General features: G+C 43.3%; 1 protein-coding gene across 14 annotated transcripts in view; it reads left to right on the forward strand.

Moving 5' to 3' along the window:
• The window catches only part of VPS13D (vacuolar protein sorting 13 homolog D), a 119,058-nt gene that overhangs the window by 5,226 nt on the left and 91,199 nt on the right, over positions 1 to 22,633 (forward strand). For 7 of the 14 annotated variants that reach the window (XM_083752351.1, XM_083752344.1, XM_083752346.1 and 4 more), the window contains 19 exons: positions 119 to 289; positions 2,235 to 2,309; positions 2,716 to 2,906; positions 3,873 to 3,953; positions 5,577 to 5,693; positions 6,448 to 6,552; positions 6,639 to 6,809; positions 8,117 to 8,217; positions 9,347 to 9,515; positions 10,345 to 10,437; positions 11,051 to 11,261; positions 12,166 to 12,345; positions 13,098 to 13,228; positions 14,116 to 14,188; positions 14,303 to 14,473; positions 15,350 to 15,480; positions 16,783 to 16,915; positions 17,708 to 19,939; positions 21,723 to 21,871. In XM_083752351.1, coding sequence (XP_083608477.1) covers positions 193 to 289; positions 2,235 to 2,309; positions 2,716 to 2,906; positions 3,873 to 3,953; positions 5,577 to 5,693; positions 6,448 to 6,552; positions 6,639 to 6,809; positions 8,117 to 8,217; positions 9,347 to 9,515; positions 10,345 to 10,437; positions 11,051 to 11,261; positions 12,166 to 12,345; positions 13,098 to 13,228; positions 14,116 to 14,188; positions 14,303 to 14,473; positions 15,350 to 15,480; positions 16,783 to 16,915; positions 17,708 to 19,939; positions 21,723 to 21,871 — 4,611 coding nt within the window. In that variant the 5' untranslated portion in view covers positions 119 to 192. The remainder of the gene's footprint in view (positions 1 to 118; positions 290 to 2,234; positions 2,310 to 2,715; positions 2,907 to 3,872; positions 3,954 to 5,576; positions 5,694 to 6,447; positions 6,553 to 6,638; positions 6,810 to 8,116; positions 8,218 to 9,346; positions 9,516 to 10,344; positions 10,438 to 11,050; positions 11,262 to 12,165; positions 12,346 to 13,097; positions 13,229 to 14,115; positions 14,189 to 14,302; positions 14,474 to 15,349; positions 15,481 to 16,782; positions 16,916 to 17,707; positions 19,940 to 21,722; positions 21,872 to 22,633) is intronic. The other 7 variants (XM_083752348.1, XM_083752352.1, XM_083752356.1 and 4 more) reach the window with 3 other exon arrangements.

Consider the following 22,633-nt stretch of genomic DNA (forward strand, 5'->3'; position numbering starts at 1 on the left):
CCTTCTTGCTGGATACTGCTGGACAGTATTCATTGTTGCTGTGGTGACGGTGGCTGCATTTAGCAGCTTTTGTGTATGCGCCTTTGAAGTTAATTTTCCCCTTCTGCATTTCCTGCAGATCCCTCTTAACTATGGAAGAGAGCAACCAGGAATGAGAGAGCAATCCTTGCTACCCTCTCCCAAGAAGTAGTCATGTTGGAGGGATTGGTAGCCTGGGTTCTCAACAACTACCTCGGCAAGTATGTCAGCAACCTGAACACAGATCAACTGTCAGTAGCTCTTCTGAAAGGTAAGTTGCATGAATGTTACAAACAGAACTAATTTCGTTTAAAGCATGCCATACATTAGTTAGAGTCTGTTTCCATGTTCTACCATGGAACCAGTATAGAAATACAGGAGGATTCAAATACACACCTTAGGTTCAAACACATACCTTTATTTAAAGCATTTTTATTCTTCAAATTTACTTTACTCTTCAGCCAGTAAAAGTCCTTAGAGCAGTTTACAGGTGTCCATGATAAGACTGTCCCTGTTCTCAGGTTTATGATTTAAAAGGCACATCACAAAAGGCAGAAGGAAAAATGACAAACCTGGGCACTATTTCTTATGTACCAGAGTTCTTGTAATTATCAGCCAGAATAGAACGATTTGAGAAGTCAATTTCGATTTTATTGCATTAGCCATGTGGCCATAGCATAATATACATAGAAATAACAACATAAAATGGGGGTGGGGAGATAAAAGTGGATGTCGTCCTGGGCGAATACTTTGAAAAAATGGGGATAACAAAAGTAACAGGGGATTTAAAACATCGAGTGACAGAGAATACAAAAACAGGTTCGATTGTGCGGCGTATCGACTACATCTGTGGTATTAAAGAAGAAGTTGGTGCCGCTTTCCTCTTCATCACACTAAGCAGGAAGTTAGCTGTCATCTCGGTAATCCAACAGTCAGAATCCTGCAGAAGAAGAGGCACTATCCAAGGCTGGATTGGGAGATGAAGCTTGTTCACGAGAGGAGTTAGAAACCGAGATCTTTCATCTGTCCAGTTGGGACAGAAGAGCATTACATGTTCCATAGTCTCTAGAGCCGTGTCATTGCAGGTGCATGTTCTATTTGCGATGGAAACTCTGGAGTAACGACCCGACAGAACTGCTGTAGGAAAGATTTGAGAAGTCAATGGTCTTTCATCAGAGCCAGTGGAGAGACCCTGCAGTTCCATCTCTTCCTGTAGTATAGCTTAATGGAATCACATTTGCCTCTGAAGCTTTGGGCAAGCTGGCATCTCCCAGTCTATTTCTCACTGTTGTGATGTGGCCAAATTACCACTCTGAGATTTTAGAAGAACGGCAGAATACAAATGATGGGTTGCATTCATTGCTGGTCTTACTTGGAGTAGACCCATTGAAGTTAATGGACATGATTAACATATGTCAGAAGTTTTAAACCTTTTTGAGTCCACAGCTCCACAAGGGACCAACTACATTACTTCTGTGGCACCACTGTGGGGCTCAGTTATGTCACCCCTTTCCTCTCTCCCTTTTTTGAACACCTTCCCTTGTGGGGTGTTTCCTCAGCCTCATCTCCACTTTCCTTGGGAGTCCTCTGGGCAGCCACTGCCACCGCCCCTAGTCTCTGAGCTGCCCAAACCCATGCCCCAAAGAGAGGTGCCTCCTCACACTGCCCCATAGGGGCCTCGGACTTCTTTGTCCATTCCAAATAGCAAGGGCTGGTGGACTGGCCGGCTGGGCTCCCTCACCCACTTGCTTGCTTACTCCAAGGCTACCTCTTCTGGCACCCAGCACCCCCTCACCAGCTCTAGAGACAACATTCACCTGGGGAGCCTGTATCCAGGACTTCTGCAACAAACAGCTGTGCAAACCTTTGGGAAGGGAGGGAAGAAGAGGGAAGGAAAGAGGGACAGAGGCCAGTGTTGCCTTTGGCACCTCTGACCATCATCCAAGGCACCCCAGTGTGCCACTGGCATAGGCCCATTGATTTCAGTGGGTCTGTCCTGAGTACTACTAGTATTGGATACAACCTGTAACTTTTACCTTTAGTGATGCTTAATTGGTTTTGGTATTTCAGACCTGGTTGGGTTTTTTTTTTGGGTGGGGGGACGATTAATTGTTGTGCTATCTATTAATATATTTCTCATTACCTCGCTTCTCTATACGATGATAAAACATGAGTCTTTTCCCTTCAGAATCTGCTTTGTTGATTTGTTCCTGCAGGTGCTGTAGAATTGGAAAATTTACCACTAAAAAAAGAGGCCTTGAAGGATTTGCTGCCTTTTGAGGTCAAAGCTGGTATGTTTTAGAAGTGTGCTTCTGCAGCTGTTGAAGTGTTATATTCACTGGAACACCTTTGTCAGAAGGTTCTTATTATAGTGACCTGGTGGTTTTAAAACAATAAATTGGCTGTGAATCTCAGCGGCTTCCAGTGACTTAAACAGCATGATCATCACATTTTGCAATAATGCTTGTCACAAAAGTGACATTTATATTCCTTCCTTGTATGTATGGAATTTATAGGCAGTGCATTTTATCGTGAGCTCTGCTGGCACCCCACAGGGTGTTTTTTTAATGTACAGCATCCCCTTCCTTTGGAGTGAATGGGAAGCTTTTGCATTTGGAAGCTTCTTCATCAGTGACCAGTCACAGAGAGGGACGATGTTTCTATACGTACTGACATTGTTCTCCTTGGCAATTACAGGCTTCATTGGCAAGATAACATTACAGATACCATTTTATCGCCCTCATGCTGATCCATGGGTGATATCGGTATCGAAATTACACCTCATTGGCTCACTGGAAAAGCAAGAAGATTTTGATGAAGAAAAAGAGAGGCTGTTTGAAAAAGAAAGCAAGGCAGCTATTTTATTAGCACTGGAAGAAAAATGGAAAGTGAGTTGCTTGGGGGCTTTGAATGAAACTATCTCTGTATTTGGGGAAATTACTTTAAAACCACAAATCAAATTCCTTCTGGCTGGATCCAGAAAACCAAATTCTTGTTTCTCTCAAATTAAAATGGCATGGCCTTGAAAGGCAATGTGCATACACACAAATGGTTCCTTTTTCTATAAACAATAATAAATAGGGTTTTTTTAAAAAAAAAAACCCACATAATTTTACTCATGATTTCTCTTTCCATTAACTGTGACCTGATTTTGTTGGCTACAGTGAGGAACTTGGCTATTGTATATTCTGTGATCTTAGAGCTATAGCCTAATAGTAACATTCATCTATGTTTCCCAAATTTAGAGAGAGTACTGGGGAAAGATAATCAAGTGTTTTCTGCCCATTAAAAAGCCTGGATGAAGCCAGTCTTTCCTCCCTAGGGAGAAAATTTGCTAATCGGGGTGCTGCCACAGCAAAGACCCTGTTTCACATTCACACCAACAAAATCTCTTTTGGTATTACCAAAATATTTTTTTGGTAATGGGACATGCAGTAGGCCCTTGGAATATTATCTCAACCAATGGGCAGGTCCATATGAAAGGAGGCCTTTCAAACATCTTGGTTGTTCAGGGGGCTGTAGGTAAGCAACAGCACTTTTATTACACATCAGGATTGGGGAGTCGGGGGCTTCTTTGTGTTGTTGTGCTACAACTTCTTGACAGTGTTAGCCAGCATAGCCAATGGTTAGAGATCACAGACTTTGTTAGTCCAGAAACATCTGGAGGATCACAAATTATCCATCTGTGTTATAGGCAGTGAAATTTTCAAACATGAGAAATAGGCGGTTGATTTTGATTAAGAGCCTACAAGTGTTCAGGAATGTCTCCTCCTTGAGCTTAGTCCACAAAGCCACTTGTAGGTGTTCTTTTCATACTTGCACAAGATTGAACCCCTCCTCTTTCTCTCTTTCAGAAAGAGCGGGAACAGGCAGCAGAATCGTACTGGTATTCCGTCACCGCATCTGTCGTCGCACGGATCGTAGAAAACATAGAAGTAAGTTGGATCGGTGGACAGTCTCCCCCCTCACCCTGCCATCAGCATAACTGTGCAAGCAGAGAAAAAGTTTCCTTCCCCCTAAACACATTCTCAGGTTGCTGTAGCAAGCACAGCATATGGGAGAGGAAATATTGTGAACGGATGATGAGTGCCTGTGGGGATCATAATTGACTGATAGATGGATTATAGGGAACATGCCTTCATGATATTTAAAACGGGGGGGGGGGGGCAACTTGGATCAGATGTGGCCCTTGATGTGCCTCACCATTTGACCTGCAATTTCCCCTCTCCCACCTTCAAAGAAACTGAAGATTAAGCTGCAGCTATCATAATGCCGTTGTACGAATCTATAGTGCAGCCACTTTTGGAAAACACTGTACATTTCTGGTTGCCTCGACTCAAGAAGGATATTGTAGAGTTGGAAGGGGTTCAGGAAAGAGGAACCAAAATGATCAGGCAGATGTAGCAGAGAAATTTGGGGCTTTTTAGTTTAGAGAAAAGACAAGTAAGATGTGGCATGATAGCAGTTTACAGGGGTACCTCTGGTTGCGAATGGGATCCGTTCTGGAGGCCTGTTCGCAACATAAAAGGAATGCAACCTGCAGTGGCACGTCTTCACACGAACATAAGAACATAACACGAAGCGGACATAACATGAGGTATGACTATATAGTATTATTCATGGCATGGAGAGAGTGGGCAGATTTTTCTCCCTCTCTTGCAATAACTTGCGGGCATCTAGTGAAACAGTGTTGGAAGATTCAGGACAGATAAAATAAAGCACTTCTTCGTACGGCGTGTAGTTAAACTGCGGAGCTCACGCCCACAGGAGGCGGTGATGGCCACCAACCTGGATGGCTTTAAAAGCAGGTTGGGCAAGTTTACGGAGAAGAATGCTATCAGTGGCCGCTAGCCATGATGGTTATGCTCTGCTTCCGGGGTTGGAGACAGTCATGCTTCTGAATACCAGTTGCTGGAAACCACAGGAGGGAGGCAGTGCTGTTGTGGTCAGGCCCAGCTAGAGAGGAGGGCTCAGGCTTATTTTTGGCACTCTGCTAAAAAAGATGCTTGGAATGCATTGGAAGTATAGCATTCTTGCAAGAACACTCCCTTACAGCTGTGGAGGAGAGGAGTAGATTGGCCCGAATCTCATTCTGGCACATACAATATGTTCTCTGGTACAAGATCCCAGTCATTGTGAGGAGCGACAGACTTCTGGTGGCCACAGGTGGTGGTTGTTTTTTTTGGCCACCAAGGCCAGCTAAATAAACAAATGAGCCAACCTGTAACTTCCTCTACGAAAAGATGGCTTGGGTGTTACTTCATTTTGAGTAGGAGGGAGACAAGTTAGGCTCTTTTGAGCAACGAGGAAGATTTTACTGTAGCAAATGATGAAGTGCAAAGGGTGTTGCCGCTGAGCATGTGGCTGCGTATCATGAGCAAATGTTATGCAGTATATTACGCCAGACTGGAACCTTTAGTCCTTTTTGGTGATTGACCAGCATTTCCCCATTTAAGATGGTATTCCGTCCATTTCATGTGTTTAAAATCTTTGTTAGCAATAAGTTTGTACCTGCTAACTGATGGGAACTTCCCCTTCTCCCTCTTATCCTCCTTCAGTTAAACATTCAAGATGTCCACCTGAGGTTTGAGGATGGTGTCACAAATCCTTCACAACCGTTCGCATTTGGAGTCTGCATAAAAAATGTATCTGTGCAAAATGCCGTAAATGAGCCGGTGAGTCAATGCTGTGCCCGTGAAGAATTGCCTCAACTGAAGTGCTGTGTTGTGTAAAGTGCTTTAAAAAATGCCACTGGTTTCCTTGGATGGAATATTGAACAGAAAAAGTCTGATTTCAACTAAAGGATGTGTGAGTTCAAGAAACAGTGGTTTGATTCAGGTCTGAGGCAGAGACGGCTTAAATAGTGATTTTCACTTAGGATAGATCAGCTAGTGAACGTGTTGTCTTCTCATTTTTCCTTTTGTAACAAGTGATTTGATTTATGTTATTTGTTGTACAAGTACTTGTACTAGTAGTCTTCTCAGACTCAGAACCCACCCTAATTTTCATGGCCGTATTGCTGCTACTGTGACTGGCGTTAAGTCAAGCTGTGACCTGGTAACAGGTCCTGGCCACCAATTAAAGTTCAGTGCAATTGATATTTTTTTGTTGTCTCTGGCAGCATGATCTGGGTTGCATTTTCTGTGTGTATTGGTCATAATGCTTAGATTATGAAGATGCCTCGAAGGCATGTCTTCAGCATCTCTGCAGAAACTTTTTTATTGTTTTCAGGATTTGTTTTATAACTTTTAGATTTTGTTGAACCGATTTTGTTGTTTTTAGAACATTCTGTCTTTGTCTTTTGCACCATCTTGATGGTATGTTTGTAAATTTGATAAATCAGTAAAGTAATAAATGGAACAAGGTGTGCTGGTTATTTGATACTGTGTGGCTTTTCTGTGGCTCATATCTAGTTGTCCTCATTTTAAGGTGGAGGAGCTAATGAAGAAAAAGCAGCTGGATATTGCTGACTTCAGCATCTATTGGGACACTGATAGTGCTTTAATGGGAGACTTGCCACCTGGGGAGTTGCAGGTAAAAGCTTCTTCTTCTTTTCCTTCGCCTGTGAGCGTGAGAAATGCTTGCCTATTCAGAGGAATTAACTTGGTTATGACTTCCAGGAAGCAATGGATGAAAGCATGGAAAGCCGTGACCATAACTACATCATGGAGCCAGTGTGTACCTCTGCCCTTCTAAAGAGAAACTGTTGCAAGGAGCCCCTCAAATCGCGGAATACACCACGGCTTGAGTTTGACATTCAGCTGGAGACGATACCTCTGAAACTTTCACAGGTAAAAGCTTCTTTAAGGAGGTTGCCCTGTAAGGCAAACATTTCTAGTTGTCGAAGCCAGACAGTAACGGCATTCAGTGCTTGTTGGCAAAACCTACACAAATCAAGGCTGAATGTCATATCAAACAACTCATAGAAGAGGAATGCTAATGTACACCTTTCATTTTAACACAGAGTACCAGCATACATATACCACTCAAGCAAATCACGTACCATTTCTCCTGCATACAATATTTTCATGCATGCACACATTGCTTAACTTCCTTCTTTACTCCAGGCTTGTATAGAATTGTATAGAAAGGCCCTTGTGTGAATTCCGCCTTTGCCATGAACTTGCTTGGCAGCTTAGGAGAGGCGCAGTCTCTTAGGACTTCACCACTGCCACTCCCAATTGGAGAATACATAGGCTTGTTGCGGCCAGATTTCAACCAGCCCTCTGGGTCTCCTTTTAACCATTAACTGTTCAGCTTTTAGGAAACCTCAGCTCTGACCTTGGTTTGTATTATTCTGCCCAGTTATGGCAGGTAAAGAATGTTGGAGAGCCTTTTCTTTTAAACTGGTGGGGGGGGGGGAGTCAAAAGAAAGGGGAGAGCTGAGTGGAGTTATCAAGAATTGAACATTAGCTTCTGTTTCCATGGAAAATAGCTTCTTACGTACGTAAAGGTCTCTGTGGTGGTATATGAGTCTCACACCACCCATTCCTAGAAAGATGCCCTTGGAAGTTTCTTTACCGTGGGAATGCAGTTCTCAGGTTAAAAAAGATTCCCCACATCTGTTATAAGGGTTACAACAAGGTATGTATAGAGAGTGCTTTGAACACTTGAAGCACTGGAAAAAAATATGATGATAATCTTCCATGCTGCACCTCTTCTACCAATAGTACATAGCCTTACATGCCTATAGGCCACAAAAAATTGCAAGTAGTCAGCAGCGAATCTAACAGGTCAGGAGGGCTTGCTTCAAACCACAAAGCTTGAGTCCTCACAGCCGATATCTATGGAGGTTTCAGAAATTGCCTCCTATGTTCACATCACTTTTTTTAGCTTCTTTAATCTGAATTTGGGAATAAACTATCAATGCCACTAACTATAAACCTGTTACCTCATTTGCGGCTGTCTAGCCTTGCCAGCTACCCTGGACAGTTACTTAAAACCCATGTTGCCTTTTCGTTATATGTGTGGACAGTTTTTTAGGCAAAGCAGCAAAGTTCATTCTTGAGTTCAGCTGTTAATATTGGCATTTGTGTTCTGTTACGGAATACATCCGTACTGATTGCCTAACCACTGTATGGTGATTTTATTCACACAGACGCAATACCGACAGATAATGGACTTTTTGAAAGAGCTGGATCGAAAAGAGCGACAACTCAGATTCAGAAGATGGAAGCCGAAGGTCCCCGTAGCTGGAAAGTATGAGCTCTGTTTTCTTGAATCAAATAACCATACATGCAAGTCTCCCTTTCCTAATTAAATACTGTTCCCTAAACCTGGTATACTTTTTGTTGTTGATGATAAGAATGCACACTTGAGTTGCCATCTACTTTTATGCTTAATTTTAAATAGGACTGAAGATTATACACAGAAACTACAGTTTGGAGGAGTGTCATAGCTTGGCAAAGTGACAAATGGAGATAACAGTGCTAAGATGAACAAGGGCTTTTGTTTGTTCGTGTGGTGTGCTTTCAGTAGCACCACTTGTGCATAGTAATCCTGTGATCATGAGTTTGTATGACTGCTGAACTCAGCACACCATTTAGATAGAGCAGCCAATACTTTGTAAACAGGTTGCCTATAATAATGTTCTTCTGATCACTGAAGAAGGCCAATTGGGTTGAAATGTATCTGCTTGACAATTTTTGTTGTCATTCTATTGGATTTCAATCAGATTTTGACCATAGAGAAGTAAATTTGTTATTGTATCATCCCCCCCCCCCAACTTTATCTTTTTGTTCACATTTATATATATTTTTATATTGGTCTAAAGCTGTACTTCGCTTTCCTGTAATATTCAGAAGCATTCTATATTATCTTACCCAACTTAGTTTTTAAGTTTTGTCTTGTTGGTTGGAGATAGTCTACCCCTTGTTGTTTTGACTTTTTAGTATAACCCAGTCGATCCCTTCGGCAGTGCACTGTTGGTTTTAAAAAATTATCTTGCAGGCTGTAGGGTCTCTCTTACAGTGGTTAATGAAGATAGAATTGAACAAGTGGGGAGCTTGAAACGAAATACCAGCTAGAGTGTTTCCCTGGCTAAGGTGTTCCCATTTAGACCTGCAGCCTGCCTCAAGCAAGAGCCTTGTAGCACCATTTGTAGCTCATCCTTTTCTTGCATCTTTCTGCAACCTGAGGGATTACTGCTAACCATGAGTGTCCACTTGTTAGAATTTTAGTCTCATTTAAAATGTGTGTGTTGCTTTTCCTTTTTGACTTTTAATTACATTGCATGTAAAATGCCTTGAGGCAGTGGGTTAGAAGGTGATGAATGAAACAGTGATGATGATAATAATAACCAGAAATACATTCATTTGCAATGTTTCAGCTGCCGGGAGTGGTGGCTTTTTGCTCTGAATGCACACATTGCGGAGATCAGAGAGCAGAGGGAACGCTGTTCCTGGGATTTCGTGTTGCATCGGGCCCAAGATGCTGTATTGTACACAGATCTATATTACAAGAAGTTAAAAGAAGTGGAGCTGTCTGATGAGGAGCAGGTATTGGGAAACAGCTGGGCTACCATATCTTAGCCATCATCTTGAGATTATAGCTCTGCAACTGGCATGTATAATCGTAATCCATTGTAGAGCTTTTATGACTTAAAAAATATATACGTTCTTGCCTGTTGGAAACATTTTAGAGCTTACCTTTGTTCAGATTCAGGCATAGGCAAACTCCGGCCCTCCAGATGTTTGGGACTACAATTCCCATCATCCCTGACCACTGGTCCTGTTAACTAGGGATGATGGGAATTGTAGTCCCAAACATCTGGAGGGCCAGAGTTTGCCTATGCCTGGGATACATATTTGTAAGATGCTGCAATGTTTAGGTAAAACAGGCAGTTGTTTATAAGTAGCACAGTAGCAAGTGTTTGCAGAAGCTGAACATTTTCACTGCAGAAGTAGCATTTACAGAGACTCCAAGGAGTTTGTTATCACCTCCCTCCAGTGTCGGAGGCAGTAGGCCTCTGAGTGCTATTTAGAACCAGGATTTGAAACCAACTTCAAACAATGGGTTCCAATCATAGTAACTATAGTTTCCAGTTAGAATGTAATAGGTAACTATAGCAGAAATCTGGAAATCTGGTACACTGAGGAGTTGGGGGGGGGCATGCATACAAGGCTCATGCATCTTTCTCCTTAGTAAACCAAGATGCCTTGCATCCAGACTGGACCATTTACTTAAGTTGGTGTTGCGATTTCAAAGCTTAATTCTCATAACTTCAGATTAAGTGGCTCCTTCAAGAAAAGAAATGGCTATCTGAATGAAGAGTTGAGTCTTTCAGCTTTCTGGATTATTTGCCAACATTTCCTTTTCTGCCTGCAGGAGGAGATAGAGCGCATTGAGGATGAACAGACATTCGAGGAGCTGAAAATCTTGCGCGAGATAGTGTACAACAGATTCTGCGAACTTGCTGAGGTTAGAGGTTTTATGAGATGCAATATTTAGAAGCACCTTAGGGGGTTTGGAGCTGCTAAAGATGCAAACAGAAAACGAACCCAACCTGTAAACGTCTGAGAGCAGTGACTTTAAGCACATGAAATAACATCAGAATTATTGATTTGATTTCATGCATTGTTTGAATCTCATTTATCCAGTATTCAGTGTGAGATACAAAGCAAAAATAATAATAATCCCAAAACAAACACCCTGTGGCTAACGAGGTTTCTCAGTACACATTGGGCTGTGTTTGGTTTACTTCTTTGTCCCCTTAGATTTCCCCTCCTTGTATATCTTTTTTTGGTTCTTGCACAAATCTTGGGGCTCTCCCTAGCTATTCTGATCTCCTTTTTTGTTTTTCGGTAATACCAGTTTGGATCCCGTTTCTGTCGCCACTGGATCATGCTGTGGGTTAGAGGGTGTGGTGGTAGCAGTATTCTAGCAAACACGTTTAGAAAGAGCAGGGATAAAGCAGGTCAATCATGCATTCACTCCAGGCATGTAATAACAGTAAGAGAAAATAGTTCTGATTAGCAACCCCTTTTAAATTCCTCTTTTTTAAAAAAAGAATCATACCTTTCCTCATTTCAAGCAGAGCATCAAGGAGCCGCAGACCGATTCCTCAGAGGAAACGATTGAAATTGAATCGGATACTAGCAGCAGCGGAATGCTTCGCTATCTTCAGTCCTGGTTTCCTGGGTGGGGAGGCTGGTACAGCGATTCTCAGGAAGCCCTGGAAAAGGAATCTTTCGAAGGACTGCTTTCAGAAACATCTGAACAGTGGAGGCCGGACGATGTCGCTGGTACGGGAAAACTTACCCTGCAGCTCTAGATCAGTCGTGGGAAACTTGTGGCCCTCCAGTTGTTGTTGGACTACATTTCCCATCATCCCTCGTTCGTTGGCTATGGTGATGGGAGTCAGAAGTTCCAACAGGACCTGTGTGGTTGCAGGTTTTCCATCCTTGTTCTTGGTGAAGGTGCTGCCACACTGTACGCAATAAGGACCCCCCCACCTACAACAAACAAGGCCCGGAACTTTATAAAAAAAGTGTGTTAAAATCGCGTAGTTGTGGTATACTACATGGACAATACATATCCATGCCGATTATGCTGGAAAACCAGTAAGAGCCTGTTTTTACTAGATGTAGTTGGGAGCTGTGTTGTTCCATTCCTGGGACTGGCAATAGAAAATGTGGATGGCTGTTCCGAAGACCAGGTTTTGATAAAGAGTCTAATTGGCACTCAAACCCTGTACTATTAATTCCATGCTGACCTCTGGTTTGGTGGTCTCATTGCTGGGCATGTACTATTTTTGCTTTAAGATTACCCGACCAAGACTAGGCTCTTGCCAGTTTAAAACCTGTTCCACATCTGTTAAAATGATCTGCCTCTGGCAAAATACGAGTTGTCTTGGCATCCAGAAGGATCTGGGGGACTTTCCTACTGATTCTGCAAGCTCTCTTCCATCCAGCCTTCTTAAATTCTGAGATAGGGGTCTGGGCCAAGTATGGATTTCTGTTCACTGTTAAAACTAATTATTTTGTGCTCCTTTGAGTTTGTGCAGTAGTATTCATATTTTTTAAAAAAAATCTAAAAAAAACAACAGCACAATTAATGGCCAGAAGCTCTTACTCTGTTGGGTGGATTTGCTTGCAAGTGCTTTGCATTTTCTAAAGTCTCTGCTGTATCCTCTCCTTGTATTATTAGGTGCCGACGATTTTTTTGATCCAGCTGCGGACGTCTCCAACATAAACACCTTCACAAAGAGGGATCACGTCTTGGCAAAGTTAAATCTCCAGCTGCAAGGTGGCTCTGTCACTTTGCTGCATGCTGGGAAGAAGGGCCTGCAGGCCCATGAAAGAGCTTTCATGCAGCTTGAATTTTCAGGTATTGGTTGTGTGTGCACACGCGAGAAGCCTCTTTCTGTTAAAATTATGAACTGGAATCTCCAGTGGTGCAGGGAATCCACTAGTGCAGTGTTCAACACTTCTAATGCAGGAAAACCTTCCAAGCAGTCTCTTCTGCTCTTGAACAGCACATGCCATCAGGAAGTTGTGGTATTGGTGAGAATTGCAGTAACAGCGAGCTGCTCAGAATAGGCACCTTACCAGGCAATAAGAAAATGGCAGTGGGATACAAGGACAAGGTGTGTTCCCTGCGCCAGCCATACATCAGTATCCCTGACAATCCTTTGGTAGCTTTAGACCTGCCCCCCAACACAGTTCTCTCAATTATATGTGGATGACTTTCTGTGCTCGGACGGGGCCCACGATGGAGCCAACCTAACATTTATTGATGACAGCCCAGACACTGCCAGTTCTTTAATACGGGGCTTGCAACCAGACAAAATGTCATGGTGCATTCTTGGGGCCTCAATGGAAAAGGCCCTGTTCCTTATGTAGGCCAATGTGCCTCCACATAGGTTGGTTTTGAAGCAGAGCCTCACCTGCAGATCTGCACTGCTGGGAAAGATCACATGGAACAGACATGATTGCAGCAGCGTTTGTAACAAACAAGATGTGTTAGCCCTTGCTGTCAAGGGGTATTTAGCTTCCTTGTTTCTGTTTTTCAGCAGATCAATGCCGTGACTATTTTTTTGAGTCAACATGACACTGTCTTTTGTGTGCTTCTTTTTCTAGGAGTAACCATCTTAGCAGAATCTCTTCCTCGGAGGAATTCTTCCCTTTTCAAGGTTCAGCTTGGTGGCCTCTTCCTACGAGACTTGGCGACGGAAGGGACCATATTCCCTGTCCTTGTCTTCCCTAACCCCGTATGTTGACTTGTGCCGATAACACGATTTGTTGCAGAACTTGGAATTTAACGTATATGTTACACTGTGTTCATGAAAGGGATCAGGGGGGACAACCAGTTTTCTGCTAAAATGAGTTGGGGGGGAATATCCAGCTGTTGCGCTTCAGGCACATCTGCTAGAGCAGCTTTTGCCAGCCTGTTGCCCCCTGGTTCTTCTGAACTACAACTCCCATGAGCCTCTGTCAGCATGGCCCCAAAATCAGGGTTGATAGTCCAACAGTATCTGGAGGTCCACAGGTTAGTGACCCATACCCTAATGATTTGCCTTAAGCTTGAAAGATTGCAAAAAAAAAAGAGGGCATTCATTTTTTAAAAAAAGCATTTTATTCTGTCTTCTATTTGTGAATTTGATCACACACTCTGAAAAGGATTTACTTGAATGTAAGCTCCATTGGTTTCAACGGGACTTGCTTCCAAGTGGGTATGTGCTTAGGATTGCAGCTGCCATTATTAAAATTCCACAAGGCCATTAGTTGTACCAATAAGCCCAAGAAATGATAGAAATTACAACAGAATGTAGAATGTTTTGCTTCGAATAGATGCTGGATGAGCAGGACATAACACACAGGGTACAGTGTGGCGAGATCCAGTTTGGTGTATCAGTTCCAGCATTGCACTTGCACCTGGGAGACCAGGGTTCAGATTTCAACTCGGCCATAAAGCTTTCACTAGGTGAACTTGGGCCAGTCACTGCTTCTCAGACTATTCTACCCTACAGGGTTGTTGTGGGGATTAAATGAGGAGGGGGGAGAGCTACATACTCCACCTTGAGCTCCTTGGAGGAAAAGGTGGGATATAAACGCAATAAATAATAAACTATAATAATATCTCTCATGTTCTCATCAGCAAAAAGAAGTCGGCTGTGTCTCTTCCATTGGTCTCCAGACGTCCTCTTCAGACACAAGTAATGAAAGCGCTGGTAACATTTCTCATTTTTGTAGCAAATCTATCATTAACAACTGAAAATACACCTGAGCTCTGTGTGTGTCGGTGGCATCATTGCTGATCTCTCTTATGCTCTGTTTTGATTCAGCTGCTGATGCTGCTGTTCCAGTGTTTGAGATGCTGTATGAGAGAAACCCAGTTCGCAGCAATTTTGAGAGACGTCTGGAAGTCAGTACCCGACCTCTAAATATTATTTACAATCCACAAGCCATTAAGAAAGTAGCCGATTTCTTCTACAAGGGAAGGGTTCATACCTCAGGTTAACCTTTCTTGTTTTTTGCTAGAATAATTACATTTCTTTATTTTCCTTTCCTTTCTTTTTCTTTTCTTCTTTCTTCATACTTAAGTACTGTCAAAGTAGCAATAAAGAATTTATTCCGTACAATGCATGTGCGCTAGTAAGAATTGAATGAGATTTCTTATATGTAATAAACTCTAGAACTCAATGCCCCAGTATTGTGATGGCCATCAAGTTAGAATTTTTCTTACGTTACCTTGATGTGGTCATCATAAAGTATTCCTGAGCAGACTTGACTCCTGGATGATTTTCCAGATCGTGTCTGGGAGACTTTGAGCCCCCGGGGAGAGTAAGAGGCATAGAATAATAAGAGCATCTCAGTGCAAGAAATCATGAGCTAGATTACCATCGGCAGATGGCTGTTCAGCTCTTACCTGCAGAGTTCCAGCAAGGGGTGAATTACTAATTACCCTCTTGGAGCTAAACCTGGGAGAGAAATAACTTTGTGAGCATAGGGTGTTTCTTGCACATAATGACATCTGCGGTGGCTTGTGAGTCCTCTGTGAGCATTGTTTTATCTTCATAAAGTCTGAATGGAATGTGTGACTGGCGGGTGCGGGAAGAGGAAGTTTTCTCAATTATGGACATTTCTTGCAAAGAACATTTATTTTAGAATTAAGAAGAGACAACTCCCAAATTGTCAGTTACACTATTTGCCTAGTTAGAGAGATACACTCCTTATGCTCATAAAAGAGGGAAAATAGCCTTAACTTGGAAATCTCCCCCCCTTTTTTCTGCCTATGAAACTTATCTCCATTGATTGTTACTTTTTTCCTTTCTGTACCATTGAAGTATAAGCAAACTGTGGCATCCACCTCTGTCTGTCTCTCGGTGCAGGTTTCGGATGCCAGTCTGAGCTGGAGCTGAGAGTGGCTGCAGCTGCCAGGAGACAGTACAACAAGCTCAAAATGCAGACGAAAGCCGAAATCAGGCAAACCATCGACCGCTTGCTTGTGGGGGATTTCATTGTAAGGGGATTTCAAAGGATGGTGACTTGTCCTCTTTGCATCTATGTGTATCAGCACGAAAGTAGCTTAATGTAATGTCGGTCTCTGGATCAGAAGGGAGAGAGGACCAGTGGACATGCACACACTTTGAAAAATTGAGTGTATAAAATGTGGTATATTAAGGGGAAAATTTGCATGGATTTTTTATTTATTTTTTGCAAACTGGTTGGCCTGGATTTTGGCTGGAATATGAATAGCAGAACCAGTGACAGATGCAGGTTTGCATGCAGGAAAGGTTGCTAGGTAGGGCTCTCAATGTTCCCTGCCTGCATTCCTGGTGAGCAGCTGCCTGTCACTGTGTAGATAAGGTGGCTTCCCATACAAGAGTTGGCTCAAATTATACCGATCTTGCATCAGTTACACTAGCTGACTGGATTATTTTTGGGTAAAATGTTGGTAAAGCCCTTAAAATAGCCTAGCATCAAGTTAGCTGAAGATTTGCTTATTCCTATACACTTAGTCAATACCTCTGATTTGCTCCAGAGAGCCGGTGATGGTTAGTGGATCCCAGGATGGGTTGTATTGAACTAAGTCCTACCTACTAAAATTAATGGGCCTAGATTAGTCATGTCCATTTATTTCAGTAAGTCTGCTCTGTGTAGGAATAGCATTGGCTATAACCCAGAGTCTTCTCACTGGTGGCTACCTGGTTGTGCAATTCTCTTACTAGGAAAATTGGACATGCTTCCTCTCTGGTTGTCTTCGGACATACTATGAAGATGTTTTTGTTACACAAGCATTAGCCACTCATTTTGTCTCTCTATACTGATTTGTCAGTGCTGTTTTTAATTTTTGTGTGCCTTGGAACTCCCTGAATAAATGTTCGGCAGGTACCTTCATTTTATATGTTTTAGATGCCTGTTAAAACCCTTTTCGTTTCAACCAGATGAAAGTTAAATTTACTTGGTTTTAAATTTTGCTGATTTTAAACTATATGTTATTAGTAATTGTTTTACCCTGTTACGTATGCAACTTGGATAATATTCAGCTTCTTGAATAAATAAAATTCATAAAGTGGTCTTGCAGTTATTAGCTGTTCATTTCTACTGCTTTATTTTTATGATTGCAGTTATAAAAATGACAATGGCTAATAAAGCAAAAATGAAAACAGCAAAACCAAATGAACAGAGGCTTGCACATAATATGAATGCCATATGTTATAATGTTCCTTAGTGGTATTTGGGGCTAGCTGTTTTCTTGCAATCTTATTGGACCTATACATAATAAATAAACTTCTTTTTAAAATATATTTTTTCTTTTCAGGAAGAAAGCAAGCGCTGGACAGTGTGCCTTGATATTTCTGCTCCTCAGGTGATCTTCCCCGATGACTTTAAATTTGCTGATCCAGTTTTAGTAGTGATCGATTTGGGAAGAATGCTTCTTACCAACACACAAGGTACTGTTTACACTTTTAGTAGGGTGATGATGGTAGAGGAGCATGCCTGTTAATCTTGAAATCAGAAAATTGTTATTTTATTCAAAATGCTTTGAATAGGAAGAGAATCTGTGGGGTATCGCCAGTGCTAGTCCTTTAAAAAAAAACAAAACCCTTTTGAAAAAACAGCTAAAACTGTGACTCTGATTTAGAATGCAAGGAACCAGAATCCTGGAAGCATCAAGGAGTTCAGTGCCTATGCCAGTTTCTTTTCTAATTACACATATTTATGGCATGAATTCTGCTCATATTGACCCAGAGGAGATTCCAACGTATACAGTCATACCTCGAGTTACAGACGCTTCTGGTTGCACATTTTCGGGTTGCGCGCCACGCCAAACCTGGAAGTACAGGAACGGGTTACTTCTGGGTTTTGGTGCTCGCGCATGCACAGAAGGACCAAATCGCAACCTGCGTGTGTACAGACATGGTGCTGCGGGTTGCGAACACTGTGGGTTGCGAATGTTCCTCCCTCACGGATCACATTCGCAACCCGAGCGCCCACTGTAGTTAGCAGAGTAAAAGAAACTTAGCACATTGCAGGATTTCCAAAAAATAGACAATACTTCATCCAGGAGAGCTTCTCTGCTACTGAAGGCAAATGAGCATAATGGTCACAAATCCAATACATTCAGGATTGGCACTGTCCAGTTGCAGCAGACAGGCTTTGTTCATGGATAGACTTTGAGCATAAGATTGAGAAAGAGAGAATACCTGAATAAATTTCTCTCTCCTGTCTTCTCAATCTTCTAGAGGAGCACAAAAAGAGGAGCTCCGGTGGTCCATCTTCAGAGCTGAGTGACCTGAGCGACGATGAGTATAAAACACCTCTTGCAACCCCTCCAAGCAGCCCGCCTCCTGAAATTAGTGTGGCTGGCGAGGACAAAACTCTCAAGTTCACGGGGGTAGAAATCAGTGAAGCGCAGTTGCAGGCGCACTTGATGAGCAAAAAAATGTATGAGACCTACAGCTTGTCATTCATGGATCTGCAGATCATGGTCGGCCGAGTGAAAGACAATTGGAAGCATGCCCAGGACAGTGATGTCGGCCCAACCCATGTGGTGGAGAAATTCAACGTCCACTTGCAGCTGGAACGCAGGTTGATCTACACCTCTGATCCCAAGTACCCGGGAGCCGTCTTGTCTGGGAATCTGCCCGATTTGAAAATACACATCAACGAGGATAAAATAATGGCTCTGAACAACTGCTTTGGAAGGCTGAGCACATCTGATACGGACATTGCGGGCACTTCGCAGATAGGCAAAGAGGTGACTTTTTCAGATCTGGACCAGCGCGGAAGTTTGCACAGCTCTGTGGTGAATTTAACACAGAGCGTGATGGTGGTAGAACAACACACTAAGGAAGTCCTTGTAGAATCGCAACTGCTTTTAGCGGAGTTCCAAGTTAACTGTATGCAATTAGCCGTTGAAAGCAACGGCCGTTATATCTCCGTCCTCAAGGTTTTCGGCACGAACGCACATTTTGTGAAGAGGCCTTACGATGCAGAAGTTTCCCTCACAGTCCACGGCTTGCTGCTGGTTGACACTATGCAAACCTACGGTTCTGATTTTGACCTCTTGATGGCTTCTCACAAGAATCTCAGTTTCGATGTTCCAACAGGAAGCCTCCGGGACAGCAGAGCCCAGTCCCCTGTCGGTGGGCTCGATGAGGCTCGTGTAGCTGACAGGGTGCACTCAACCAAGAAATACGCTGTGGCATCAAGTGATTTGCCTGGCAGCTTCCCACAGGACGACGAATCCTTAATTAAGTTGGAATACCAGTTTGTGAGTGCAGAGTGCCCCTCCATGAACTTGGACAGCACTCTCCAAGTGATATCTGTCCAGATGAACAACCTGGATATCATTCTCAACCCGGAGACGATTGTTGAGTTGATTGGTTTTCTCCAAAAGTCCTTTCCAAAGGAGAAAGACGATTCTAGTCCTCAGCCACTCATGACCGATGCAGAAAGGCATTTCAGCGAGCAGGAAACCTTCCAGACCACCCACGCCCAGAGTACAGAGGTAGCAGTAGACATCCACTGGTTAAACGTACTTCTCCTTAGGACTGTTACGATGGTGAACGGAGAAAAACTTGGCCGGAAAATTGCAACGGCGAGCATTGGCGGAACCAAAGTGAACGTCTCCATGGGCAGCCGGCTGGACATAAATGGCTCTCTGGGTTGCTTGCATCTTATGGACCTGACTCTGGACAGCATGAAAAACCAGTATGTCGTAAGCATTGGGAATATGATGCGGTATGAAAACCTCACCCAGGTCACGGGCTCCTTCAAGCCTACGTTTCTCCAGTTCGACGATGCCAGTAGCCTTCCTGACGCCTTGAGCTTCACTTTCTCAGAGAAGTCGAAAGAGGAGTGCTCGCTCCAGCTCAGGATGGCCTCGTTGCATTACAACCACTCGGCCAAGTTCTTGAAAGAGATCACCTTGTCCATGGATGAGCTGGAAGAGAACTTCCGCAGCATGCTGAAGAGTGCAGCCACGAAAGTGACCACCGTCTTGGCCACGAAGACGGCCGAGTATAGCGAAATGGTGTCTCTGTTCGATACGACGCCTCGGTCCAGGGACCCCTTCAATTTGGAAAACAGCGAAGGGGAGGAGGTCTTTCCGGTGCACTTCAAAACCGAAACGATCAAGCTTATTTTGAATGTGAACATTGAATCCCCAGTGGTATCCATACCCCGGAAGCCGGGCAGCCCAGAGCTGCTGGTGGGGCATTTAGGGCAAATATCGATCCAGAATTTTGTGGCCGGAGAGGACAGCCTGAGAAGTGATAGGCTTCAAGTGGAAATCAGAGATATTAAAATGTATTCTCTAAACAGCAGTCATTTAGCAGCCAAGAAAGAAGCTTCTTCTGAGATGCCAGATGCACTGCATCCTCCTTCAGGTGTTGCTAGCAGCAGTGGAAGCAGCCAGGAAGATCCTCAGTTCACTCGGCACGATTTCTTTGAATCCTTACATAAAGGCCATGGTGAGTTAAACAAAGCTTGGGCTCGTTTGCTCCCACTTGTCAGAGCTACGGATTTATTGGTAACCATGCAGTCAATCGAAGTCAGGGGTGGAGAGCTTTGGGTCCAGGGACCATATGCAGATGTCTAGGCCTCTTTCTGGCACTTGGGACTCTTCATTGATCTTGCATCACAGTCTCCTTGGGAGTTTTTGCCTAGCTTTAATGTGCCCTGATAATGCTTCTTGCTTGCCAGAATGGAGGGTAAAGTGAGGGGGGTGTGTATAAAAAACTAGAATACTGCACAAAGGTGAAATCTACATTTGATGTTCTGCTTACCATTGGCATGTGGCCCCTGGAAGGTTGCACGGAATGTGGCCCTTGGACTGGAAAAAAAAAGGTTCCCCACCCTTGTATTAAGTAGTAATTGGTGTTTTCTTTCATCTATAGCAGTGTTTCCCAAACTTGGGTCTCCAGCTGTTTTTGGACTACAAATCCCATCAGTTCTGACCACTGGAAGTTGTAGTCCAAAAACAACTGGAGACCCCAAGTTTGGGAAACACCGATTTATAGCTTCTTCCCATTTTGAAGTAATTTTAGACACAAAAGATCTCAACTGTTTACTGATTATTAACCGATTCGCACAGCTTAGCATGGCTTTGTATTTCTAGAGGATTCTGGAAAGAGACTGATTTTGACTGTCATCTCTTTCCGGAAACCTGGAATTTTTCAGGGCTGTGGGCGACCATGGTCTTCTGTTCGTACTGGGCTACAGTTAGTAGCAGGAGGAGAGACTTCTGCTTCTTTTTTTTAACTTTTGCAAACCTCAGCATGGACAAAAGCCCCAGTAATGAGAATTGTGCGCTGCTGAACATTGGAAAATTCAGGACATGCAAAAGGAAGTACTTCTTCACAGCACATACAGTGGTACCTCTGGTTATGAACGCTTCTGGTTACGCACGCTTCGGGTTCTGAGCTCCGCTAACCTGGAAGTAGTTGCTCCCAGTTGCAAACTTTGCCCCGGGATGCGAGCGGAAGTCATGCGCCAGAGGTGCGCGCACAGCCGGAGGCACCATTAGCGAAAGCGCACCTCAGGATAAGAATGGTTTCAACTTAAGAACAGACCTCCAGAACGAATTAAGTTCGTAACCAGAGGTACCACTCTAGTTCAGGTGTAGTTAACGTGTGGAATTTGCTCCCACAAGATGTAGTGACAGACACAAATTTGGATGGCTTTAAAAGAGAATTAAACAATTTCATGGCAGATCAGGCTGTCAGTGACTGCTATCTGCGATGACTATACCCGTTGCTGGGAATTCCAGGTGGGGAGAGAGCTCTCGTTGGATTCCCATAGACATTTGGTTGGCCACTGTGAGAACAGGGTGTTTGGACCAGACGGGCCTTTGGCCTGATCCAGCAGGGCTCTTCTTCAGTTCTTACTGAGTGCATTTGTGAACACCTAATCACTAATTTGCATAATGCAGGCTGTTACAGGTTGTAGCAGGCAACACCTTTTCAGCATGTGAGTTCAAACAACAGAATTGGAATCAAGGTTTCCATCTTGGCTGGTGAAGCTGCTACCTATAGCCTGGAGTGTTTTTATCGTGTTTTTACTATTCTGCTGGGAGCCGCCCAGGGTGGCTGGCATAACCCAGCCAGGTAGGCGGGGTATAAATAATAAAATTATTATTATTATTATTATTATTATTATTAGGGATGACCCATCTTTGGTCGTTATCAGATCATAACTCCTGTGACTGTTAATCCAGACCTTAATAACGTTGAACACACGTCTCCTTAATTGCAGCGTTTCATATTTTGAATAATGCCACTATCCATTTCAAACTGGAGAAGATTCCAGTAGAGAGTGATGCAGAGTTGGCCTTCTCCATGAACGATGATGTTGAAATTTCAAGCCTTATGCGGATCGAGGGGAAATTTGTCAACCCTCTGCGGGTAGAGTACACTTCTGTTTCTAATTTTGGGTAGTGGTCCTCCTGCTAGAGATGACCATGATGCCATTGTGGTACATATGCTGCATTTATTATTATCAATATTATTTGTTATTGATTACATATATATACCATCCTTCGTCCAAAGATCTCAGGGTGGTTCACAAGATAAAAGGGATGAAAGCGCAAAATAAATAGTTAAAACAAATCAAAACAATACCCCCCAAGACATTTAAAATGCTGTAGAGTGGTCCCTGTGTGATAACCTTTAACTCCTCCGTCTATTTTGTGGTAATTCACACAGTGGCCTCTCTGTGTGGGGCAGTTTCAAGCACCTGCAATAAAAGTATGGTCCTGCCAGCATACTGTCCTCTAGCTGATTTTGTAGCATGGAGTTTAGTGTGAATAATAATTTAACAAGGGCTGTTCGGAAGAAACTCCCCTTATGCATTTACAGTATGATACTGCTTCCAGGCTAATGTACCTGCTGGCCACAATTCTTCACTGACGGTACTTCCACCATCTTGCAGGTGTAGAGAGCTCTTTCTCACTAATGCTGCACAGCATCAGTAAAATAGGCCTGGACTGGCAGCCGTAGTTAGGCTCTTCTTCTCCTGGTCCAGGAGCCCATCGCTGCTGGGCTAATGCCTCCAAGTTGCCTAGTTAGGAAACTCTTCAAGTAGTTTGCATACATTCCACTGCCAGGAAGCCACAGTTTTGTTTCCTGTCTAGCCTAGGCCAGAAGTCCTTCTCTCTCCTACCTATC

The sequence above is a fragment of the Podarcis gaigeae genome (genome assembly GCF_964106915.1).
Source record: "Podarcis gaigeae genome assembly, chromosome: 8".
NCBI lineage: Eukaryota > Metazoa > Chordata > Lepidosauria > Squamata > Lacertidae > Podarcis > Podarcis gaigeae.